Source organism: Anas platyrhynchos, chromosome 1 (genome assembly GCF_047663525.1).
Source record: "Anas platyrhynchos isolate ZD024472 breed Pekin duck chromosome 1, IASCAAS_PekinDuck_T2T, whole genome shotgun sequence".
NCBI lineage: Eukaryota > Metazoa > Chordata > Aves > Anseriformes > Anatidae > Anas > Anas platyrhynchos.
Window position 1 is genome coordinate 92,230,770 of NC_092587.1, and position 21,774 is coordinate 92,252,543.

The window sequence follows — 21,774 nt, forward strand, 5'->3', positions numbered from 1 at the left end:
GGAAACAGGGTGTAAAGGGATGGAGAAGAAAAGCTATGACTGAATGTTCAGAAGCAGTTACAGAAGTTCATTGTGACAGCGACAAGAAAGTCTCTCACAAAAACAACTTAAAATGACTTTAATTAAAGTACATTAACACAATATTTACAAAATTCTTTCATGTCTCATAAATAAAAACATTTTCTTAAGACTATATTTAAAATGTCTACGCATTTATATATATATATATATACACACGCATACATACACACATGAATGGCATCAAACAGTTACGAACTTTGGTTTTAAATTACTGGTGGGAAAGGGCTGGGTGTATCAATGACTTTTTAAACTCTCATGTTTAAATTTGTACCTACAAGAAACCCGGAGCAGAGCCCTTAGCAACAGCACGCTAGGTTTCTCCCATTTCTGGAGAGATTGATTCTGCAGGCTGCACAGTCACCAAGTTCCACATTTTTCAGCAATGCCCTAGTAACAGGCTGGCCTCATCACCACAGAGACACACAACAGGTTCCACTGCAATCTGCTTTGCAGTAGTTAACATAAAGCTATTACACATTATGGTTTTAATAAGGCAGGATACCTCAAAAAGAATTCCAGTGCTTGTTTTTTTCTTCTGCAACTGCTCAACTTTCCACTTGCCACAGGGAATCACTACATACAAACGAGGAGCTCTGTGTGGTACCTGATCAGGTAAACTCTTACACAGAATTGGTAACAGATAACAGAGAAATGTCTCCCACCTCTAGGTGGATTGCCATGATTATGGAAAAGCCTGCATCAAAAAGATTCATATTTGGAAACTCAAATCTTACATGAATACTCCCACTGACAAACTTTAAGTTACACAAGTAAATATAGACCGTATTTGCTTCTTAAACACTTGATCACATGAATAACCCCCTCCACTGTGGCCAATTTCACTGATTTTAGCAAGAGCTGGACCAAGGGTTGCTCTAGTGGCTGAGTCCTGCAGCCCTTGCAGTAAAGAATATTGTAAAATCAGATACTTCAATTTTATTTTGTTGACTTCTTGATACTAGGTGTCTGCACTGAGACTTGGAGTATCTCATGTGGATCTCTGCAACACGCACCCACAACACAGATATGAACCCTAGTTTATAACTTCCAAATCTGGGACTTATCGCATTACTCAGAATCTTTTTAGAAAAAAGTGGATTTTATTATAATTTATTACAAATTGGAGCCAGTGTAAAGATTTCCACAAAGCATAAATGAAATTCAAAAGAATCCAGCTATATTGGAACAAATGCAGCTGTAAAACACTGTAAAGTCTCATGGAATGTGCAAGTCCTGTCAAATTAACTGTACATTGATGTTTGTTGTTTGTTTTTTTTTTTAATCTGTACCACTTCCATATACAAAGCAACGAAGCCTCCTCACTTCGCATCAGCTCCTCCTACATATATTCTATTCTGTGCATTTGTGATGTAATGGCAGCGTCACAAACTTGGGTCAGAAATGAAATAACTGCAATTTCCATTCAAGAAAACTGATTTTAAAACTGTTAACAATATGCTAATAGGACAAGTCCTATTTTTCTGAAGCATCAGAGCTTTACAAATGCGGTCAGTTAAGAGAACCTGATATTGGTTCCAGTACCACATGCTGCACAACATGAACAAACACAAAAAACACTTTCAGCATGAAAACAACTAGGTGCTATGTTCCATAATTCCAGTGCTGAATTTGGCTCCAAGAGCTGAGCAGTATCTTGTCAAAGAATACCTATGAGGCACAGAGAGCTTTCACTGGACTAAAATAGTGGTTGCCACAGCATGTGACTGCTGTGCATATATAGGAATATTATGGTTCTGTGGAATTAGGGTAACTCAGTTAATCACTTCAGGAGAACTGGGAGTAAAGGTTATATTTATGTAACTTTATGTATAAGCATTTTTTTTTTAATAAAAGTTTTCCTGAATGTTGGACATGAAGTATTTGTATGATCCCTGCTTCCTGTTCGTATCACGGACATCATGACCATACCTTGACCATGCACACGAGTAAAGAAAACAATAGTCTAAATGGTATTGCAATTTTCGGGCTGAGCAGGCCCATTATCAAAGCAGTGACTGGTGATAATTTTTAAAAGTAATACCACTAAGTATACTGCAGGGAGATGCTTTAGTGGGCAAACAGTGCTTTTTATAGTCTCACCCTCAACCACACCAATATATACCATAATAAAAGAAATGAAGATCACACATGGGCAAACACACATGTTCCTCGCTACAGCTGCTGTGACTATAAAATTACATCATTTATATCAAAAGCACTTTTGCCACACATGCAAAACAACTAGTTTCCTGAATTTCTTCTCTTTGAGTAGTGCATCTTCAAGGCCACGGCGTATAAACAATGTACTTTTCACCCATCATTCATCTCTGCAGTAGATTCAGTCTCTGTCTTTAATTCTGGAAATTAAAAGAAACAAAAGATATATATGTATATGTGATTATTCAGAAACACGATTATTTATACAACAACATTTTGCACTGCCTACCTAAGTAACGGCTTAAAAATGCGTGTTTCTTCTTTCAAACTTTTCCATTATTTGAGTACTAAGCTCGTTTTCAGAGTGATAACTAATAGGCAACTGCTGGCTCAGCCTCTGCAGCACAGAAGTGGACATTGTGTCTTGGAGCTCCAGCTTATGCATAGCAACAAGCTGTAGTGGCTCCCAACTGAATCTGTCTGACCTGTCCTGATTTACTCCTAATGCTGGTTTACTTTCACATGACATGTTGTATGCTAGCGTGCTTGACTTACCCCTGCATGTATGAGTGAACTTGCAAGGGACAGATAAGGTAGAAAGCAAGTAAAGCTTAAAAGGTTCTTGCCTTCAGCTTGCAAGTTAAGAGCCCCTGACTTTGATTTGTGAAACCTGTTATTTTTAGGAGCCATCCACCTTTCAAAGCAGACAAAGCAGTCAGGCATCTAACCCTATCCTAAAAAAAAAAAAAAAATCAAAATGAAATTGATAGTTACCAATGTTGGTGTCTTTGGAAGCTCTACCTAAACAATAAATGTGAAGCCAGGCTTATGTAAGCCTAAAGGAGACCCAAGAAGAAACGGTTGACTTACTAAAGATTGGTTTTCCAAGAAAAATTCTACTTTTGTCTTCAGCAGTGAATGGTAACTCTATTGACTCCATCCTCACCTCACTTCTTGAAAGGTTTGAAAAAAGAATGCAATGGACTGGCAAACATCTGCTTCCTGACATCAAACCACTGCTGAGGAGAACATGTAATTGTCACTTCTGCAGCATGACCTACCTTCCACTCCTCCTGCCTACTCCAGTTTATACTAACTGGTACACATTTTCGTCAACATATTTAGGAGACACCAACACAGTCATCCTCTGTACTGCAAAAATACTTGTATTTTTCTGTTGATTTAGAAACTAATCCTACGGCATATTTGGATGAATCATATACTTGTCATAAGCAGCCAGAAGTAACACCTAGCAGCACATGGTATTTGTAGAGAAGCCTGTTTATAAAAATCCATACTTTTTTTTTTTTGCAGGTAAGACTCTATTTACTGCCTCTTTTACTGTCATATTGTCACTTCATGACTTCTAGACACGATATATTTATATTTCAAATAAATTACAAGCTTAACGTGGCCCTGCTCTTTATCCTGACTAGCAAATTGTTGTATTTCAATGCAGGAGTACTCAGTTAAAGGCTTAATGATACCTCATGACAAGCTCGCTCAGTTTCCAGCAAGAAACTGAGTTTCCAACAGCTTCAGCAAGTGCTTTTTATCTATCCAACTCCCGTGAAAATGAGGCACAGAAAAGCATGAATAAACAACTGTTTTCATTTTCAAACCCAAGCATATAATCTATAATGTAAGTTCCTAAATAAGACCAATCTGATGTTTAACAATGCCAGGCAAGCTCTTCTTGTTTTTATGATGGATATAAGATGCAGGAACAGAGCATTTTCACAAACTAGGTGAAACTACTTTAGGTACCAGCTTGAGAATTTCGGGCCAAGCTAATACAGCCCTGTTCGTTACATGTCTTACCATCAATTTGGAGTAGTCTATTTACATACCATTTGTGTTGCAATCTTACAAGCTGTTAAAAAATCAAAAAGGACTAGTCCCTGCATTGAGGCCATCTCAAGTTGGAAGAAATCTTACGTTGTTGTGTCCAGGCCTAACTTATCTTTGATACCTATTAGATCATTAAATATCAAGCATAACCAATGAGTAGAAACCATACTGCACCTTTTGATCTTGGGAGTTTTGAATTCTGTTTTGTCCAAAATATGTTGAGGTTATTTTAGCAGGTTTTAAATTTTACTGAAAATGTGTTCCAGTTATGTTTGGTTTTAAATCATTACTATCTGACACAAATATAAATTAAGTGAAATCTGACTGAAATATAACCAACCTAACAAAACCTAGAGAATTTAAAGAACATCTAAAGCTGTGGAAAGGGAGGGGGGAGGTACAACATGCAAGACTACTTCTTTTAAGCCAGCCTCCTGTGAACTTCCATAGGAGATCAATTCAAGATGAAGAGCTAATAAAACAAACAAACAAAAAAAAACCAAACACATAAAACCTACCACCCACAAAACAGTCCATGCATATTACATACTACATAAGCACAAAGGAGGCATATAAACTATTTGACTTTCCACATTTGATCAAAAGCATACAATTTAATAGTTGTTTCTCATTAACCTGTCCTTTTCATGGTTTACAAATACACATTTTTTTCTCTTAGGTAGAATAAATATCTTCTGTATCTTTTTTTTAATCAATAAAATATAATTTGACTAAAACCAGCAACTTCACTGAAACCAGTCCTCCAGGCTTCATCATAGTAACACTGGCTAACTCTAAACATCAAAATCCCCAATTAAATGTTAAATTAAATAGCCGGAGACGTATTTTGACTCACCATCATTCTAACATCACTCCTTTTGCATCTTTAAAAGCCAAGCAAATGGATTAGTAACAAGTCAAATAAGGAATGCTTCTTAATTAACATTCAAATTAATTCTAAAAATCACTTTAGAAGTTCACTCAGCATGCCAGTCAGTGAGCAGAATAGAAAGAAGAGTATTTCAGTTACCATTTCTCACTGTAAGTTTCCCCAGTCATAAATGCTATCAGTTTCCCAACCCAAGGAAATTGTAAAAGAATAGAGCGACAGGGATAGATTTTGCTAATAATCACAAGTTTTCCACTAAAATAAATGCTTATGAAGCAGAATTAACACCACCTTTTAAGAGGAAGCAAAGCAAAAATGATGGATATAATATCCTGTGGTATTTTATTTGTCCCCAAACAGGCAAACGATGCCACTGGCTAGGCTAGCACGCACAGTAGTTGAGAACAGGGGGGTCTGGAGCTGCAGACATTTCAGTGCGATCAAACTCTTACAGACTCATAGAGCCACATGAATTGACATACATCTCTGCCACCTCAGTGCTGTGCACTGAAAGCTACGATTATTTCTTAATTATTTCCATAATTAATCTCTTAATTAGAAGATAAGTCTTGAATATCACCTACCATTTAGTGGTTCTTCTACAGCTTTCTGCAAAACATTTAAAAATATATATATGTATAAAATGCCTTCGTGTTTACTTCTGGCTCGCCACAGTTAAATTACTCTAATTGACATATACAGTAAGTAGTGATTCTACAAAAATCAAGAAAGCTGAGCATTAATAAAATTAATGACTAGAACTTCCCCCCCAAATTAAAACCAATAACTGCACTCTCCAGGCTATTCTTCCTGTCTGTAATTTTTTTTCCTCAGATGAAATACCTCTAGGTGGCAGCAAAAGGTACGCAGATACTACTTTTAACTTTTAGAACCTGGGGGATAATTTCTCTAAATTGATCAATGCTTAGGAATAAAACAGCATGACTAAATAAAAAAAAATTAGTCAAGCGCAGTCAGGTGTAATCTTCTCAGAAGGAAATACACTACAGCTGTGCATTAGTATGGTAGACAGCCAGCAGAAGCAACACACACAAATTAGTAATTGATTAAGAGCGGTAGATTTCAAAATACGCACCTTTTCCCCCTCAGCCACAAGAAAGCATCAAGCATCATTTTGTAAGTATGCCCCACTGTCAAAATGAAGCCCCTCCATCGACAGGAAATATTCCTTAGTCTTAAGTTTACACAGAATAAAACTGTGTTTTCAAAATGACTTCACGTCTGTTTAATGCCTTGAAGTACAGCAATATATGCTGAACAGCCCTTGATGGAAACAAGCAACATATGAACACACTCAATTTTCCACCAAGGCCTATCTGTGACTTCCGTAAATTCATGTGCACAGATGTTTTGTCATCCAAGTCCCTCAGATACTCCACTAATTGCAAGAAACATGTTTTTAGTGGCTGAGCTTTCTAACGACCTAAATTCTATACAATTCTTTAGATTTTATTTCTGTCTCCAATTCAGGGTAACCTGAAGTTCTCTACTACATAATAATTTAGGGCCATTTCTTTATCTGTCAAATCTTTGTTGCAATGTGAAAGCCACCTCATGAAGAGAATTGCTTATAAAGTGAAAGGAGTTCCACAAAGGATGTTACTTAACATGGTGGTTTGTATATCTAAGCTCATTTACAGAAAAAAATAAAATAAAAAAGAACCACCTCCTGCTGCCCTTTTTGCTTCTTTTCTACAAGAAAACATGAGCATACAAGCAGGATTGCATTTTGAACAACATGGATCTGTAAAACACTTCTCAGCTCATTATTAATAGGGAGCTTTGTGAACTGCCCCTTTTTCTCTATTTTTTTCAAGCTCCATGTACTTATGTTCCCTCCCTAAGTAAGGAATCAATCCTCTGAAATACTATTCCTTACAACGGGAATGGAGAAAAAGCAAACAAGAAAAAAAGTGTGTTTTCAAGCTCTCCTGCCCCTCTGTTAGAAACTGGCCTTTTTCAACAGCTAGGTCTCAGGCTATCGGCTGAAAAGGAGACCTAGGAATGTGTCTCAAATGATGACTGGCATTCATGAAAATGGGATGACTTCATATTTGCTGTGCTCCCCTGCTACAACAAACTTCTACTGATATTTTATATTTGTGCCTTTTTACTTGCTTCTGCAAAATTCCAGAAATCAGACAGCTCACATTCATGGGACACCAGAAAGAACTGCTTAAGTCTAAGAAAAAATGCATGAAAAAGCTTCTTAAAGAAATAAAGTGCTTTTCCATTTCTTCTGTGTGCCTCAGAGACAGGCACTCTGCTTTCAGATGGTCTCGACAAATTAAAGGACATTACAGGAAGGTAAGAGGAAAATGTCAAGGCTACAGAATTTGCATAGTTAGGAATTCCAGAAAACATTAAAGGGTTCTGGTTCAGAAGGCCACAAAAAATCAACCCAATGCTAAGTCTTTGTTATAAGCCACCTATATAAAAAAAATAAAACAAACAAAAACAATATTCTGCACTCACCTTAATGAAAAAAACATTAACCAATGGTCTTAAAAAAATTAATGGCTAAGAGTGCATTTAAAGACACCAAAACTTCCGTTCACATCCACCACCTTTTTGTGACAGCCCTTTAAAAGCTCTATTTGAGCACAACACTTGGTAAGGGTGGCAATTACAGTACTATAGACGCACTCAATAGGGACAATGAAGACCACCAAGTCACTCAACATTAGACATCTGTTACACAGCCATAACTTTTGCTTGCTACCAACCTGGTCTGAATTCGAACTAGTGAAGAAAGGCTCAGTATCTCACTACAATCCCCTGAGCCATCTAGTCACCCCAAATTTATTAATTTTAAGCTTACCCTTGGAGTTTGATGATCTTTCATTCTGGAACCTAAAAACAATTACCAAAAAAAGCAAAAATGAACAAATGATCAGCCAAATAAGAACACCTACTAATAAAATTTGGAAAACAGTAGCAACACACAAAATTGCAGCTTCCTCTATCCAAACTTATTTAACATGATCTCCAAATTCTAAACGCCGCTAAGCACTCCTGTTTAGGAACTAAATGTGTGATCCAAAATATCCCACTCAAGGCATTCAGCTCTAATAAGTTACATTACACACTATTCTTTGTGCTTGTACAAGCTTCATAAGTAGCCTGACATCAACAAAAAATATGTTATTATTGTTAAAAGGCTCACTTCACCTCTGTCACATTTTGACTTATTGTAATCTCAGATATTGGGCCTTCTACCTTATTTTCTGCTTTAATGGAATTCCTCCCTGTCTCGGGGTCTGTTATTTCTGACCATCCCCACACACGGTGTGCACATACTGAAACTGCATAGTTCAGTGCAGACTATGGACTGAGCAGACTCAAGTCAGCTCAAGTCTGGAAGCAATATATCTTCAATTGTATGGTTCCACATCCAATTTAACAAGCTGTTTGAAGAGCCTTCATGCACAGCTTGAAGCAAATAAAGCTACCCTGCTCTCTTACACACAAGTTATAAAGTCCACATAGTGTTATGCTGTGGTGTGGCAGCTTAGAGATGTCTGTACCACATTCCATCCCACAGCATTGATGTGCTTTTTGCCGACCTAGCAGGCCTGACCAGACTTTACACCTTCAAGTCATTTTGAGATCTGGTGAACAGACCAGTTTCTGAAACAAAGCATTGCTATCCTTTGCTCCTGGCTTTTAAAATTAAGTATAAGAAAAAACAGGACTGATTAAAACAAGAGGTCCTCATTCAAATTGCTCTTATTTTAGCCTTCATCTAACCCACGGAAATCATTAGGCAGATTTTGCTTCTTCGAATTCGTATTCTGAGCATATTTACTATATGCACCATCCTGTAACTTACTCCACAGAGTCTTCGAAATCTGTTTGCTCTTTTAGTCCTAACCTTCAGCTTGGCAACTGCGTAAACTCAGATCTTAAAACAACAATATTTATCTTACAGATGAAACACTCTTACTTGGGAAACCCAGGGCTGTTTATTATAAGCTAAAACTTCTTTTTTTTTTTTTACTACAGATTCTCCACAGTCTATGAAACAAATGCCATTATATACAATTTCTCAGTAATTACTTTTAACTATGTAATTGTGAAATCTAAAATAAATAAAATCAATGCAGAATATTAGATGCTACTTACAACTAGTATACATATAAAGCAGAGCAAGCAGATCCTCAAAAGCCATAACAGCTAAGCCGGCAATTACAACAGAGAGAAGTTCTGAAGGACAGGCTGTTAAGAAACAAGATATTGTATCATACGACACAAGTAAAAACACAAACTTTTCAGATATAAATACTAAAATAAGTAAGCCTGATAAAACCAGAAGTGACTAATTTCTTTTGAGCCCCTCCCAAAGCTACTTTTACAACTTTTTTTTTTTGGCTCTATGGTCTTTAATGACACTAAGGCATTTATTAATTTATCCTGGTAACACTTCAGCTGTAGTATTCAACTGACATTCACTGTGATTAATTACATTATTTACATTTTATATTTAACTTTTATCTTTGACCCCATTTTTTTTTCCAACAATAGCATTAGATTACAAAATACAGTAGTGTTATTAATAGAACATGGTAAAAAAAAAAAAAAAAAAAAAAAAGGGGGTCTACATTTCCACACATGCCCCCCTCCATTTTTTCCCCTTTACAAGGAAGAAGAACATAAGAATAGCTCTGATTCAAGTACACTACAAATAACAGGAATGCTCTCAAGTTTACAGAGCAGAAATTGGCTATTACAAGCTACCTGGAGTCCATTCCAGAAACTCCCTTGTTCTCTGATCCTTGTAAACCACCCATTTTTCCAGGGCCTTGAAGTCATTGCAGCTCCCTGTGAGCTGACCGTAGGATAACCTACTGATACTTAAGGGTCCCAGACCTAAAATTCCAGAGATAGAGCTAACATCTACCTTCTATGAGCTGTAAAAAAAAATCCTCAATGAAAAGAGAGGGTGATTTTCTATTTGAGAACACAAACACATACTCCATTTTGGATCATGTTAGAAGGTAACACTTTACCAGAAATCTTGTGTATTTCACTATTACATACTACTTGACAACACTTATGTGCCCCTTACAAATCAGGGCTCTACTGAAAGGTCCATAATTTCACTCAAAGCAGAGAAACCTTCAGAAACCATTGCAAGGAGAAACACTTCCTTAAATCCCAAATCAAATAAATTAATAAAATGAAAATGTCTTTAAGAAGCAATAAATTGGACATCCAAATGCTTAGATGAACCGCAGTATGTATGCTACAACTAAATACGCTGCCAAGGATGGCTACTCCTAAGTTCACCCTTTTCTCTGTTACTACTTCCAGATATGCCTTCTTAAGCTGTTTCAGTGATATCCAACTCCCAGCAATTCAGTTGTCATTTGCATACAGACAGAGATTAACAAGGAATTTCTGATTTATTCATTGAACACTAGAAAACAATTATGTTTCTATTTGGGATTTATTTTGTACTTTAGGCCTTACTAAGAACACCAGTAACAAAGGTCAGCATTTGTTTGAGGTGACTACAGGGTGCAACCAACTGTTGCAAAAATGAAAACGATTTTAGAAGTTAATTTTTAAAGCAACAGCTCATAGAATGCAGCCATGATGGATACAGTAATACTTATTAAACTGCCTTTGGGCTATTCTTCTTTCGTCAGATAAAAGAGCATTAACACAGTACTCCTATTTACATGACTTAATCATTAACACTTAATGTACAGCTATTTTCACAACATCTTTGTGTTAAAAGGTAAAAAGACACTTTTACAGAAGGTATATTGCTTACCTGAGATGCACAGTGCAAAACCAACAAGAGCAACTACAAAACCAAAAGACTGAAGACCTATCAGAATATATCCTTTACGTGTTACATCAACGAGAACTGGAAAAGACAAAAAAATAAAATTGTCATTTTATAGTATCAACTACAGAAATATGAAAGGTAGATCATTCACACAAGGAACGTTCAGGTTCTCCTAAATTCCAAACTCAGCCAGCATAACAAAAATTACAAAAGTCACTCAGGGAACTATTTTGTGCATGCATAGCGAAAAATTATAAATAAACCTTAAGCAGAAGAAATAAAACATACATTCCGAGAGTTAGACATTCATCCCAGTCTCAAGGCCAAGGAAGGAAGAGCAGGAATCATTCAGATGTCTTACCCTAAATCTCTTTTCTCAATTTATACATCTTCCCTGAAGCAACTCAGACAAACAAAGGTTAATTTACTTTGAGAAACTAGGAAGGTCAGGAAGCCAGCATGCTATTGTAAAATATATTTATATATATATATATATAAAAAAAGTAAAATAATATGTAGATTACGTGAGATGGCAGAGGAGGTCCTAAGTTTTTCTAACACTATGTTCTTGAGCTGGTGAATAAAGAAATACTCACCAATTTTAAATATATAGTATTGAAGCACCATCAGTATCACAGCAGGCAGTACAACAAAACCAAGACCAACTTTATTGATAGTAATATTGCCACCTGCAAACAGTTGTATGAAAATTAGTAAAACAGAAATCTTTGGTTCGAAGAAAGCACAAAGCAATAAAAGTAAAACATGGGCATAATCAAATTTTCAGGGTCCCCCAAAATCCACTGAAGTTAAGCACCAGAATTCCTTCCCTAGCCTTTAGCAATCATGCAAGGCAGCAGTTTGTATCTCTCTATGACCATCTGAGAGCTACGAAGATCACTAGGGGACTGAAACACCTCTCACGGCTGAGAGAGCTGGGCCTATTTAGCCTGGAGAAAAGAAGGCTGAGATGGGATCTATACTGGGTTTATGTGGCAAGGTTTTGGTAGCAGGGGGGCTGCAGAGGTGGCCTCTATGAGAAGAATTCAAAAGCTTCTCCACATCAGATCAGAGTCAGCTGCACAGAGCTGTAGCCCGCAGGAGCAGGGGTCTTGGGTGAGCTGCCGCCCGTGAGAGACCCGTCCTGGAGCAGTTTGCTCCTGGGGAATGGATGAACCCTGTGGTACGGAGCTGTGTGGGAGCAGTGCTTGAAGAGCTGCTGCCTGCAGACAGCCGCCGTAGGCTCAGTTCGGGAAAGACAGCATCCTGTGGGAGGGACCCCATGTAGAGCAGGGACAGGGAAGGACCGTGAAGGAGCAGCAGAGACAAAACAACAGGGACTGACCACATCGGCCATACCCCCATTCCCATGTGCCTCTCAAGGAGAGGAAGTGGAAGAGGGTAGAAGGGGGAACATATTTTTTGTTTCTCCCTGCTTTAGCTTGTTAGTAATAGGTAATACATTTCATTAATCTCCCTATGCTGAGTCTGTTTTGCCTGTGACAATAATTGTTGAGTCATCTCCCTGTCCTTATCTCAATCCTTGAGCCCTTTCCATCATATTTTCTCCCCATTTCCCTTTGAGGAAGGGGAGTGGCTGTGGTAGAGTTCAGCTGCCTAGCAGAGTAAAACCAACATAAGATCTTATCAAGGTATACCAATATCCTAAGAGATGGCATCAAGATGATGGGGCCAGACTCTTTTTAGTGGTGCCCACTGACAAAACAAGCAGAAGTTCCATCTGAATATGAAGAAAAACTTCTTTACTGTGAGGTTGACAGAGTACTGGAACAGGATGCCCAGAGAGGCTTTGGAGTCTCCTTCTACGGAGGAATTCAAAACCCACCTTGACATGATGCTGTGCAACGTGCTATAGGTGACCTTGCTTGAGCAGGGGGTCAGACTAGATGATCTCCAGGGGTCCCTTCCAACCTCAACCACTCCATGATTCTGTGACATTCACAGTGCCACATCTGTTTTACTCTATAGTTTTATTCATTTTGAAATTAGTAGGTGGCAATTAATAGGTGGCACTAACTTCATATGACAATATCAAAGAGATTAACCTGTGCTCTCATTCCCTTAAACTAGGAAGGCAATTTTATTTCACTTACCTTGGATAAAAAGAACAACAGCTACAACAGCAAGCACTGTGAAGATGGCACATCCTACAGCAACGTACGTCTTATTCTTATGTACAGTTTCACATTTTAATGCTTAAAAATGAAACCAAGAAAAACAGAGAGGAAACCGATCAGACACACAGATTCTCTCACAAAAAAAATCAACACATATTATAACTAGGACTACTGTCCTAAACAAAAAACTGTATATCTTAGGAGTTTGTTTCTAAGTACCAAGAGTTCATTTGCTTTCACTGTTTGATATGGTCAATATGGCTTACTCATTTAAGTGAAACCTACCATTGGTCTTCTAGTTAAACTCTTAATTCCACCTTCTACACTATTCAGGTTCAATGCTGTCAAAATAACTTGGGGACATGGTACAGGTTAATTCAAGGTGATTTATTACTGATATTCAAATTATACCACAGCAATTTTGTTACTAATTTGAATGTCAGACATGGATTTAAAAACCCTCTTCCTAATGACGCTTTTAGATGCACAACAGGGTGATTCTCCTGTCTCACTGGAATGCTTTGAGGTTAAGTAGATAGGAATGATCTGCATATGTTTAGATGCCATAAGACAAGACTAATTTTCAGTAAAACTGCACTGTTAAAATAGCTGCTATCTCAGCAACAGTTAATTCCACTGGAGGGTTTCAAACGAGCAGCTCTTGAAGGATCTTGTAAAAGATGGAACAGTGCAAATATATCATCACAATAAACATCCATGTTTGTTTTGTTTCTGCTTTATGCACTGCTAAAATGAAGACACAAAGGCGGCAATGCTAGCTCCAAGCTTGAAAATCCATATACCAACAACCTTGATATATGTCAAAGTTGGTAATCACTAGCAGAGAACAAATACAGTAAATAACTTCAAAAGGAATAACAAGGAGCATGTACAGAAATAACATCCTGCTTACAGGCATTGCATTAGCACAAAATGCCCCAACGTTACTAGGATACAATAAATACTTTAGAGGGCATACATGACTAAATCTTTCATAGTATTTTATCTATGGAAAGGTTACAGAATGCTCTCTCTTGTAATTAAAACTCTACCTTTAATTACGTTCACGTGGCTTAACAGCACAAGATCTACACTATATTCAATTCCTAAAAGTTAATCCTGGTGAAAAAACAAACCAACCAACCTCCCCCCCCCATATATTCCCAAGTGTCACACAGAAAAATCAAGCCATTTAAAAAATACATATCTGTTACAAATGACTCTACAGGTATACCCTACCATCACTGGATTCACAGGTTTATTAAAATAGTGTAAACTAAAGGACAAAAAAGTAAGTACACCCACATTCAATGACTTAGAAGTAGCAGGATTACTTTTCCCCAGAGAAGTTATAGAGCTCATAATAATGTACAGAGATGCAATAAAATCCAAGTAGGCTCAACTTACTCCTGTAAAATGATAGTGCTTCTCCATGGATGTATTCATGGATATCCCAAGGCAATTATTACTTTGCTATCAAAATACTAAAAATATGCAAGTTCTGGTACAAATGCAAGGCAATGGCAGTTCCAGAACATTTCAGAACAAAACAGAGAGCCTTCAACCACTACAAATAATAATGAAAAACTCAGGAATCTAACACTATAGAAATAAAACCATAAAACAATATATATATTAGTTTTCAGCCTCTGACCACAGGTGAACCTTTCCTGATTCATAAAAAGGTTAAGAAAGCAAGTTATAACCATAGACGACTGAATACATATGTGATTACTATAAATCACTCTGAGTGTGATTTCCTTCCATTTTTTATGGACTTGACTCTAAGCAGAATTTATTTCAAAGTCTCAGAATTTATTTCAAAGAATTTATTTCAGCATTTTCAATGCTGAAAAATCTCAAAGATTGATATAACAAATTGCACCACAGAGAACTATCTGAAAGACTAGGACACAAAGCACTCTCTATGCTGGATACATGTTGGACACCATTGTATGAAGAATGCCTGAAGAGGATGTCAGACACTGGTGGATGTATTGTCTCTGAAAACATTTAACAAAATCATTGATGCCAGTGTTAAATTACAATTCAGCCAGACTCAAGAAACTAATGTAGAATTTTACATGAAAAAGATAGCATGATCTTTCTCTAATGTTGATTTTGTGGCCAAAATGAAAAATGTTTTTACTTTTCATCACCCACTAATGCCATGGTGAACCAACAGTGAACAAACACTTCTTGATTGTAATCAAGGATAGTAGACGTTATCAATTACACCCTGCAAAACTTCCACACATGCAAAAAAGCTCATCATTTGCAACAAAACTGGGAGCAGAACCATTACCATACAGCAGACTAGCTCTGAACACAGGCCTTTTAGGCAACACATCATACCTTCTGTGATCTTACAGCTAAGTATGTTAACCTCAGAAAGCAACCCCTGGCCTCCACACAAAGTAGAGCAGACTGGACCAGATCCCAGTGCTTAGGGCTAGAACCCCACAGCAAAGTGCCTCTATCCACATTACATATGTTTTGCCAACAAGTGGCATGCTGAAGCCCCAAAACACAGATATTACTGATCAGGTCTTGTGCTCAATGCCAAAAATGTGCGTTACATGCCCTTGAAAGAACATAAGACCCACTGAAAAGCAAAATTGAAAATTACGCATGGCAAAAGTTTAACTTGGTGTGCTTTTACTGACAATGCCTGCAAGTAAGAGAGCTTAGGAACTTTTCTGAGAACTGCAACCAAGTTAAATCTCTAACGGTGTTAGTTCATTTCAAAAGCAATCCCAGAAATGAACATAAATAATACATCGTGGATGATCAGGACAGAGTTCTAGAGAAACCCAAATGCTAAGTTGCTAGATAAAGCAGACATGCTGCCCTGCTGTATATTATCTGAATCAGTTCTACCACACATCCTTTCATACATAAATACTGCCTTTCATCCTGCACAGATACTTTTACATAAGCAATTTTAGCACAAGTCAATAGTTGCAAAGAATTAGAGTCAATACTTACCAATAACACCTATCTGAGCCCAATAAAAAACAACAATTAAGAACAGCAACACTGAGATGACAACACTTTCCATAAAGTCAAACTGTCGCCCTACAGAATAAACAAAGAAAAATAATAGGAAGAAAAACGTGAGATTACTAGCATTTATTGCTCCTTTTAGGCTATACCCTAGATTGGTCATTTAGCATTTAATACCTAGCCTGTTATACATCTGAATTCTAGGAAAGCCATGACTTCTACCTATGTCACACAAGATTGGAGTGAAAATTACAACCTGTTTTTTTTCAGGTATTTCTACTTACTGTAACATTTTCAAACCGCAGGTCTTGATCTCCAGTACAGCAGATGTTGTGTTTATGCTGCTGTCTAGCAGCACAAGTTGTGGAATTCCAAACAGCACATTAGATCAGAAATATGGTGAATTTAGGCTAATCAGGAAAGTAAGGCAAGATCTGATGCTTCCCCAGCTGTCCTACTCTATTCCCAACGGCTTTAATTCCCAAAGAAATACAGATACATGATAAGAAATTGAGGATCTAGCCCAAGGTTGACAGAAGCACCACTTTGTTAATTTTAGAAATCACACATTTTCCTTTGTCTTCCCACCATCATCCATTTAGCTTTTTTCCCTTGCAGTTTGGATGCCTTAGGCTGTTCAGTCACTTGTGCTGTAAGATCATACAAGCCACCTTCCAACATGCAATTCTGAAAACCTCTCCACTGAATTGGAAAATGGAGTTGTTTCTAGCATCTCTGCTCATAACATCATTTAGGCTCACACAGCTGAATCCACAGTCGCATTTTCTTATGTTATACTTGCTTCCAAAGAAATTTCTCATCTTCATTTAGATGCATACTCCTTGCACTTGCCATATTTCAAAACTCTACCTGTGGCTCCAGAAACATGGAATTAAGTAGCAATGCCTCACAATTTCCAGTGACAAGTAATACCTTGAGGACAGTCTGAAATTCATGAATTCCATAGAGAGCATGTTTAAGGAAAGTGGAAACTAAAGACTTCCACTGTACTTGATTGTTTTGGCTCAATTGTTCTATTATTAAAGACTATCAATGAAGATTCATGTTTGTAAAGCGAAACGAATACCTAAGAGGAAGAAAAGCATTATTTTATGGTAAGGAAACACTTCTCCACATCAAATCCTTGCTTTCAGCTCTTCTCACAGTGCACAGTTGCCACTCTTTGGATAAACCAGCTCCTGCAGGCAAATCCCAGTGCCAGTGCTTGATGCAAAGAAATTAGCATTGACTCGAAAGCAGCTGCAAACAGAGACTGACAAGTAGCATAACTTTCTCTGCAGCACTTCCAGGTGGTATTACCACATATTCTGCACACAAAGAAGCAGCCACAAAGCTTCGCATCTGCTAGGATTTCAGCAAGCAACTATGGTTGAGTCTCAGAGTCTAAAAGCACTTTGTGCGTGGAGAGGCTTGCAATATTGCTGGTATGCGCAAGTACAAGAAGCAGCTGAACACATTTTCTTGCTAATACATTACCCTTAATGCAGTGCTTCATAGAAATAAAATAAACTCCTGGCTAGATACATCAGTTTGAAAGCCAATATAGGGAAGCCAGCTCCAAATTAATAACAGACACTTCCAGATACTTTCCATAGGGGAAAAAATAAAATCTACACATCAAAAAAAACACATTGTTATGGTTGCTTGCCTGTGAAGATACCAGGAAAAGGTGTGGCCAAAGACAAGAGCACAGGCATCTTCTTCACTATACTACCTGCTTACCTGCTTTCTAAAGAGAAAGCATGCATTGGCCAAGGGAAAATGGAGAACATTTGGCTTTTATAATACAGCCACTAGAATCAATTGCAACATAGTAGGAGTGGCAGCATAAGTTCACCGCTCAGAAATGAGAGTGAAGACTTCAACAAGATTTCCGTTATTAACCAATCTTTTTCAAAACTCCTTTGCTACACTTCCTTCTCAAGAGTATCTAAAATGTTGAAGAACAAACACCAGAGGATTAAGCCAAAGCTCTTAAAACGAGAGCAAGCAACTATTTTACCTTCAGATAAAACCTCAAGCACAAGACTAGATTTTGCATTTTTCAGCATATGCTCTGAAACGGAAGAGCAAGCTTGTAACAATTTCTTTACCAACCACATTTATTGTCTGGTGTTGGAGCTTTTTCCTCACCACAATTGTCAACTAGAAAACAGAATTAGAAAACTTACATTAGTTTCCTGCTTTGTAGGTCTTTACAACTCTTTCAGGGTTCTAAGCAAATAGAAATGATTAAAAAAGGCAAAAAGAAAACAAAAAATAAATAAAGTTGCATCACAGGCAATGTTTTAATACAAGATTACTGACCTTTCCTAAAAGGACAAAAACCTTCATTTTTAAAGTCTTCTAAACAGAAGACCCAGTCTTCAATAAACCTTAACACTGGCCCAGCTTATGTACAAATGGGACTTGGTGTTCTCAGGTCCTAAAGCTTTACTTTCTCTTCTACTGCTCAACACTGAATAACAAAAGCAGCCCAAAAAGGCTAAGTGAGGGGAAGGCAATAACAGAGAATGAAGAAAAAAAAAAAAAAAAAGATGCCTATTCTTCATCCTCTGTTTTTGCAGTGTTTTAAGAACTGAATGATTTTGTAGCATCCTCACTCTTTCAGTGGCTGTACCCCCCCTCTCTCAGCCTATTTCAGGAGTGCATTTGTTTTGCAGTGGATACAATTAACTCTATAATTAGACTGTGCATTACCAAGATGTTTGCATCAGGACACAAAGTAACATCTGCTTGGTATCCAGAAACAGCTTAATGACAAATGCAAAAACTGATAGCAAAATATGTCTTAGGACAATTCTCCAGCAGACCCGTGAGAATCCACGCGCAATGTATATGCAACGTGTTCAGCTCTGAGAAACCAGAAGCAAGAATCAAGTCTCCTGTGCCAAACAGATAAACAACAAATACACACACGTTCAGTGAAACTGCAGCTTCTGCAGCACACTAGGCAGACTGCCCATGTATAGCACATACCATTATTCAACAGCTAAGGCACTACAGCACATGAGCTGTGTCTGACAAGATAAGGTAAAATGTTTTGCTAGACATGAAATTCATCACTTAGTCCCCATTACTTCAGTCTAACATCGTCTGTCCAAAGATGCCATTTAATGCTGCACAACTCGAAAAAGTTATCACCTAGTAGTAGCGTTCTTAACCTCACAGAAAAACAGCATTTTCGATCAAGTTTTAGAGCTCTTATACAACATTTCTATTAGTTCCATCTGCAATTTTTTCAGTGCAGCTAAAGATTGGAAGACACAATTTGTCAAACAAAACATCTCTGCTGCCCTGTGATGCCTGTATACGTCTCAGTAGTACAAACATATTAAGAATATGCGTCAGTATGTAACACAATAACATGAAGGTGCTGAAAATAACACCAACTACATAACCTAAAAGATGTAAGAAAAAACAGACTTTATCTTATCAGACAAACTCCCTTCAACTATTGGTACAGAATAGAAAAAATGTGTTCAGATCCTTCCCACAGAAACACGCCCTTCAACACAAAGTAACACAGAGCAACATTCAAGTTAGAAGGCCTGGATGCTACACGATGCTTGGCACGTTCCATTTCCAGTAGCAATACTGTCATATTCATTATTTTATTCTTTCCTGTAAGATCTCGCTTTCCTCTCCCAACAGGTTCTAAGACAAGCAGACAACTCACCTGTGACGGTTCTAAGATCAACTTTTGTTTCTCCTTCTCTGTTTAATTCTGTTACTTCACAACTGTAATTTCCATCTTCTGCTTCCGAACTTTTGAGTTTTAGAGAGGCAGTGCCCTTAGATAAATCCTGCTGAGACAGCAAGTTAGCTGATGGAACCGTCTCATGCCTGTAAACACGCTGTTGTGCTCCATCAAAAGAAAAAAGTACTATTCCTTGTTTTTTCCATGCAACAAACATGTTACTGTCATTGTGCTCCTTTAGATTAACCACGTGGCAAGGTAAAACGACAGTAGTATTACAGGCATCTCTTTCAACAAAATCTACTGGACTAAACACCAGCTGGGCAGAACCTAGAAAGAAAAAAATGAAAATTGATACATTCAGAATTATTTCTTAATACAAAAAAAAAAAAAGAAACAGAAGAAAAAAATAATTATAAAACACAACTTAAGAAAACAAAAACTCTCCCTCAAAATCATAAGAAAGCATCCTGCTCCCAAGGGAGGAGCAAAAGAAGAAAAATGTCATTATTGTAATTCCATTGTAGCCCTAGTGTTCAGGCTTAGCCACTCCCACACGCATGTAACGTAACAGATACCACAAGCAGTCATAAATAAAAAAAATAGTAATAAGGCTTTGGATTGCCATTTGGACACTTCCCCTGACATGCCACACGCAGAAAACCTGCCTTAAGGCTTGGCTTCTGCAAAGCACGTGCATAACATTGACCAGAAGCAGTGCCACTGATGAAATTTTTCTTGCAGATCACCCAGTTGCCTAGGAGTAGAAGGAGTAGAAGGAGTAGAAGAGTGGCAGGAGCTGCCACCAGCTCCACACCAGCATCCATCACAGCTCGTTAAGGTCAGAGGGAAAAATTTCTACCTCTACTGAGAAAACAGAGGCAGAGCAGCTTAGAAAAAAACAAAAACAACAACAACAAAAAAGCTTGTTACTTATTCCTTCTCATCTCTGAAGGTGGAGCCAAATGCCTGTAGATTTAGAACACTTTCATTTTCGTCTTCCTCCCCAACGAAGGAAGCGCAAACAAAATTAATATATTCAAACAATCTTTTCTACTAAGTGTTTGAGTATGTAAAACAACGGGATTGAAAACGGAGAATTTGTGACAATGAACTCACATCCTGTACTGTAAAGCACGGTGCTTAACGCATGAATGGTGTTCAAAGCGAGTAACGAGAAATCATCGTATGTTATGTTACCGCTGCTGCTTTTAACCTCTTTTCCAACACCGCAGCACCGTTCCTACAGTGTGCTAGTGACCACTGCTTAAGGAAGACATCAAGATTTTATCCGAAACAAAAACCCATTCTCCAGTTCCTGAGCACACCGACGCTCGGTAACATCGGTACTAAAATCACACCCAGAACCGGAAGCCAGAAGTCCATTAAACTAGCTCGCCTGCGAAGTCCAAAGGCTTTTATTTCCTCTGCTTTTCATCGTTTGTACCGAACGCTGCCCAGCAATCCTAGCAGGGGGGGCTCCCCACAGCCTCAGCGGGGACTTATTTGTGTGAGATAAGGCCGGCGCTGCGTGCCGAGCCCACGCCACAGCCGCCGGGCAGCCCCGGGGACTTCCGAGCAACGTCTGGCAGCCACGCCTGCAGCGGGCCGGCAGCGGGGCACGGCTCCGGTGACTAAAGGCAGGACGGGGAAGGGAAAGCAAGCCGAGAGGGGGGTTGCGTCACCGGGACAGCCCCGGCGTTCGGGAGCAGCGGCCTTGGGCCGAGTTTGAGCAGCCTCCTGCTATGAAGCGGGGCTGTTTTATTGCCGTACGACCGCCGGCTCCCGCAGGAGGGCACTCTGTGAGGGGAAGGGTTATTTCCAGGGACCCCCCCCGGCCGCCCGCCCAGCCCCGGCAGCACCCTCACCCCGCAGGGCTACCACAGGCGCACAACTCAAACCTGCGGCGCTTCCCCAGCCTCTCGGGACTCACCGTGGCGCAGGGCGCCGAGCAGCAGCAGGAGGAGCAGCAGCAGCGGCGGGCAGGGGGCCGGCAGGCTCATGGCGGCGGGGAGCGGAGCGGAGCGGAGCGGAGCCGGGGCTGCGCCTTCCTCCGCCGCTGGCCGCCGCAGCCGCCCCGGGGGGGCGGGGCCGAGCTGCGCGGCGGGGGGGG

General features: G+C 38.8%; 1 protein-coding gene across 12 annotated transcripts; it reads right to left on the reverse strand.

Annotated features, from left to right (window-relative positions):
• Positions 1-101: 101 nt before the first annotated feature.
• On the reverse strand, positions 102-21,770 carry CD47 (CD47 molecule). Of its 12 annotated transcripts, none has more exons than XR_003494819.3 (13): positions 21,595-21,770; positions 19,641-19,991; positions 18,059-18,106; positions 15,923-16,012; positions 12,911-13,012; positions 11,393-11,485; positions 10,779-10,874; positions 9,125-9,217; positions 7,821-7,852; positions 5,563-5,587; positions 4,946-4,973; positions 3,109-3,254; positions 102-2,438 (listed from the first exon to the last, which is right to left on the reverse strand). XR_003494819.3 is itself a non-coding variant. In XM_027449471.3 (12 exons), the coding sequence occupies exons 1-11, from the start codon at positions 21,662-21,664 to the stop codon at positions 4,948-4,950; spliced, it is 1,026 nt and encodes a 341-aa protein (XP_027305272.3). In that variant the 5' UTR covers positions 21,665-21,770; the 3' UTR covers positions 102-2,438; positions 4,946-4,947. The 12 variants fall into 12 exon arrangements, 8 of the variants coding, with proteins under 8 accessions (XP_027305272.3, XP_027305275.3, XP_027305271.3 ...); XR_011803742.1 differs by having other exon boundaries at positions 3,109-3,257; XR_003494822.3 differs by lacking the exon at positions 5,563-5,587.
• Between the last annotated feature and the right edge of the window lie 4 nt (positions 21,771-21,774).

What these genes read in the sequence shown, in the direction of transcription:
- CD47 (XM_027449470.3), bottom strand. Translation starts at nt 21,664, where the DNA reads ATGAGCCTGCCGGCCCCCTGCCCGCCGCTGCTGCTGCTCCTCCTGCTG. An exon ending in GCTCGGCGCCCTGCGCCACG is followed by an intron (nt 19,992 to 21,594) that starts GTGAGTCCCGAG and finishes TTTTCTTTCTAG; the next exon opens with GTTCTGCCCAGCTGGTGTTT. An exon ending in TTTTGCACTGTGCATCTCAG is followed by an intron (nt 9,218 to 10,778) that starts GTAAGCAATATA and finishes GTTTCTTAACAG; the next exon opens with CCTGTCCTTCAGAACTTCTC.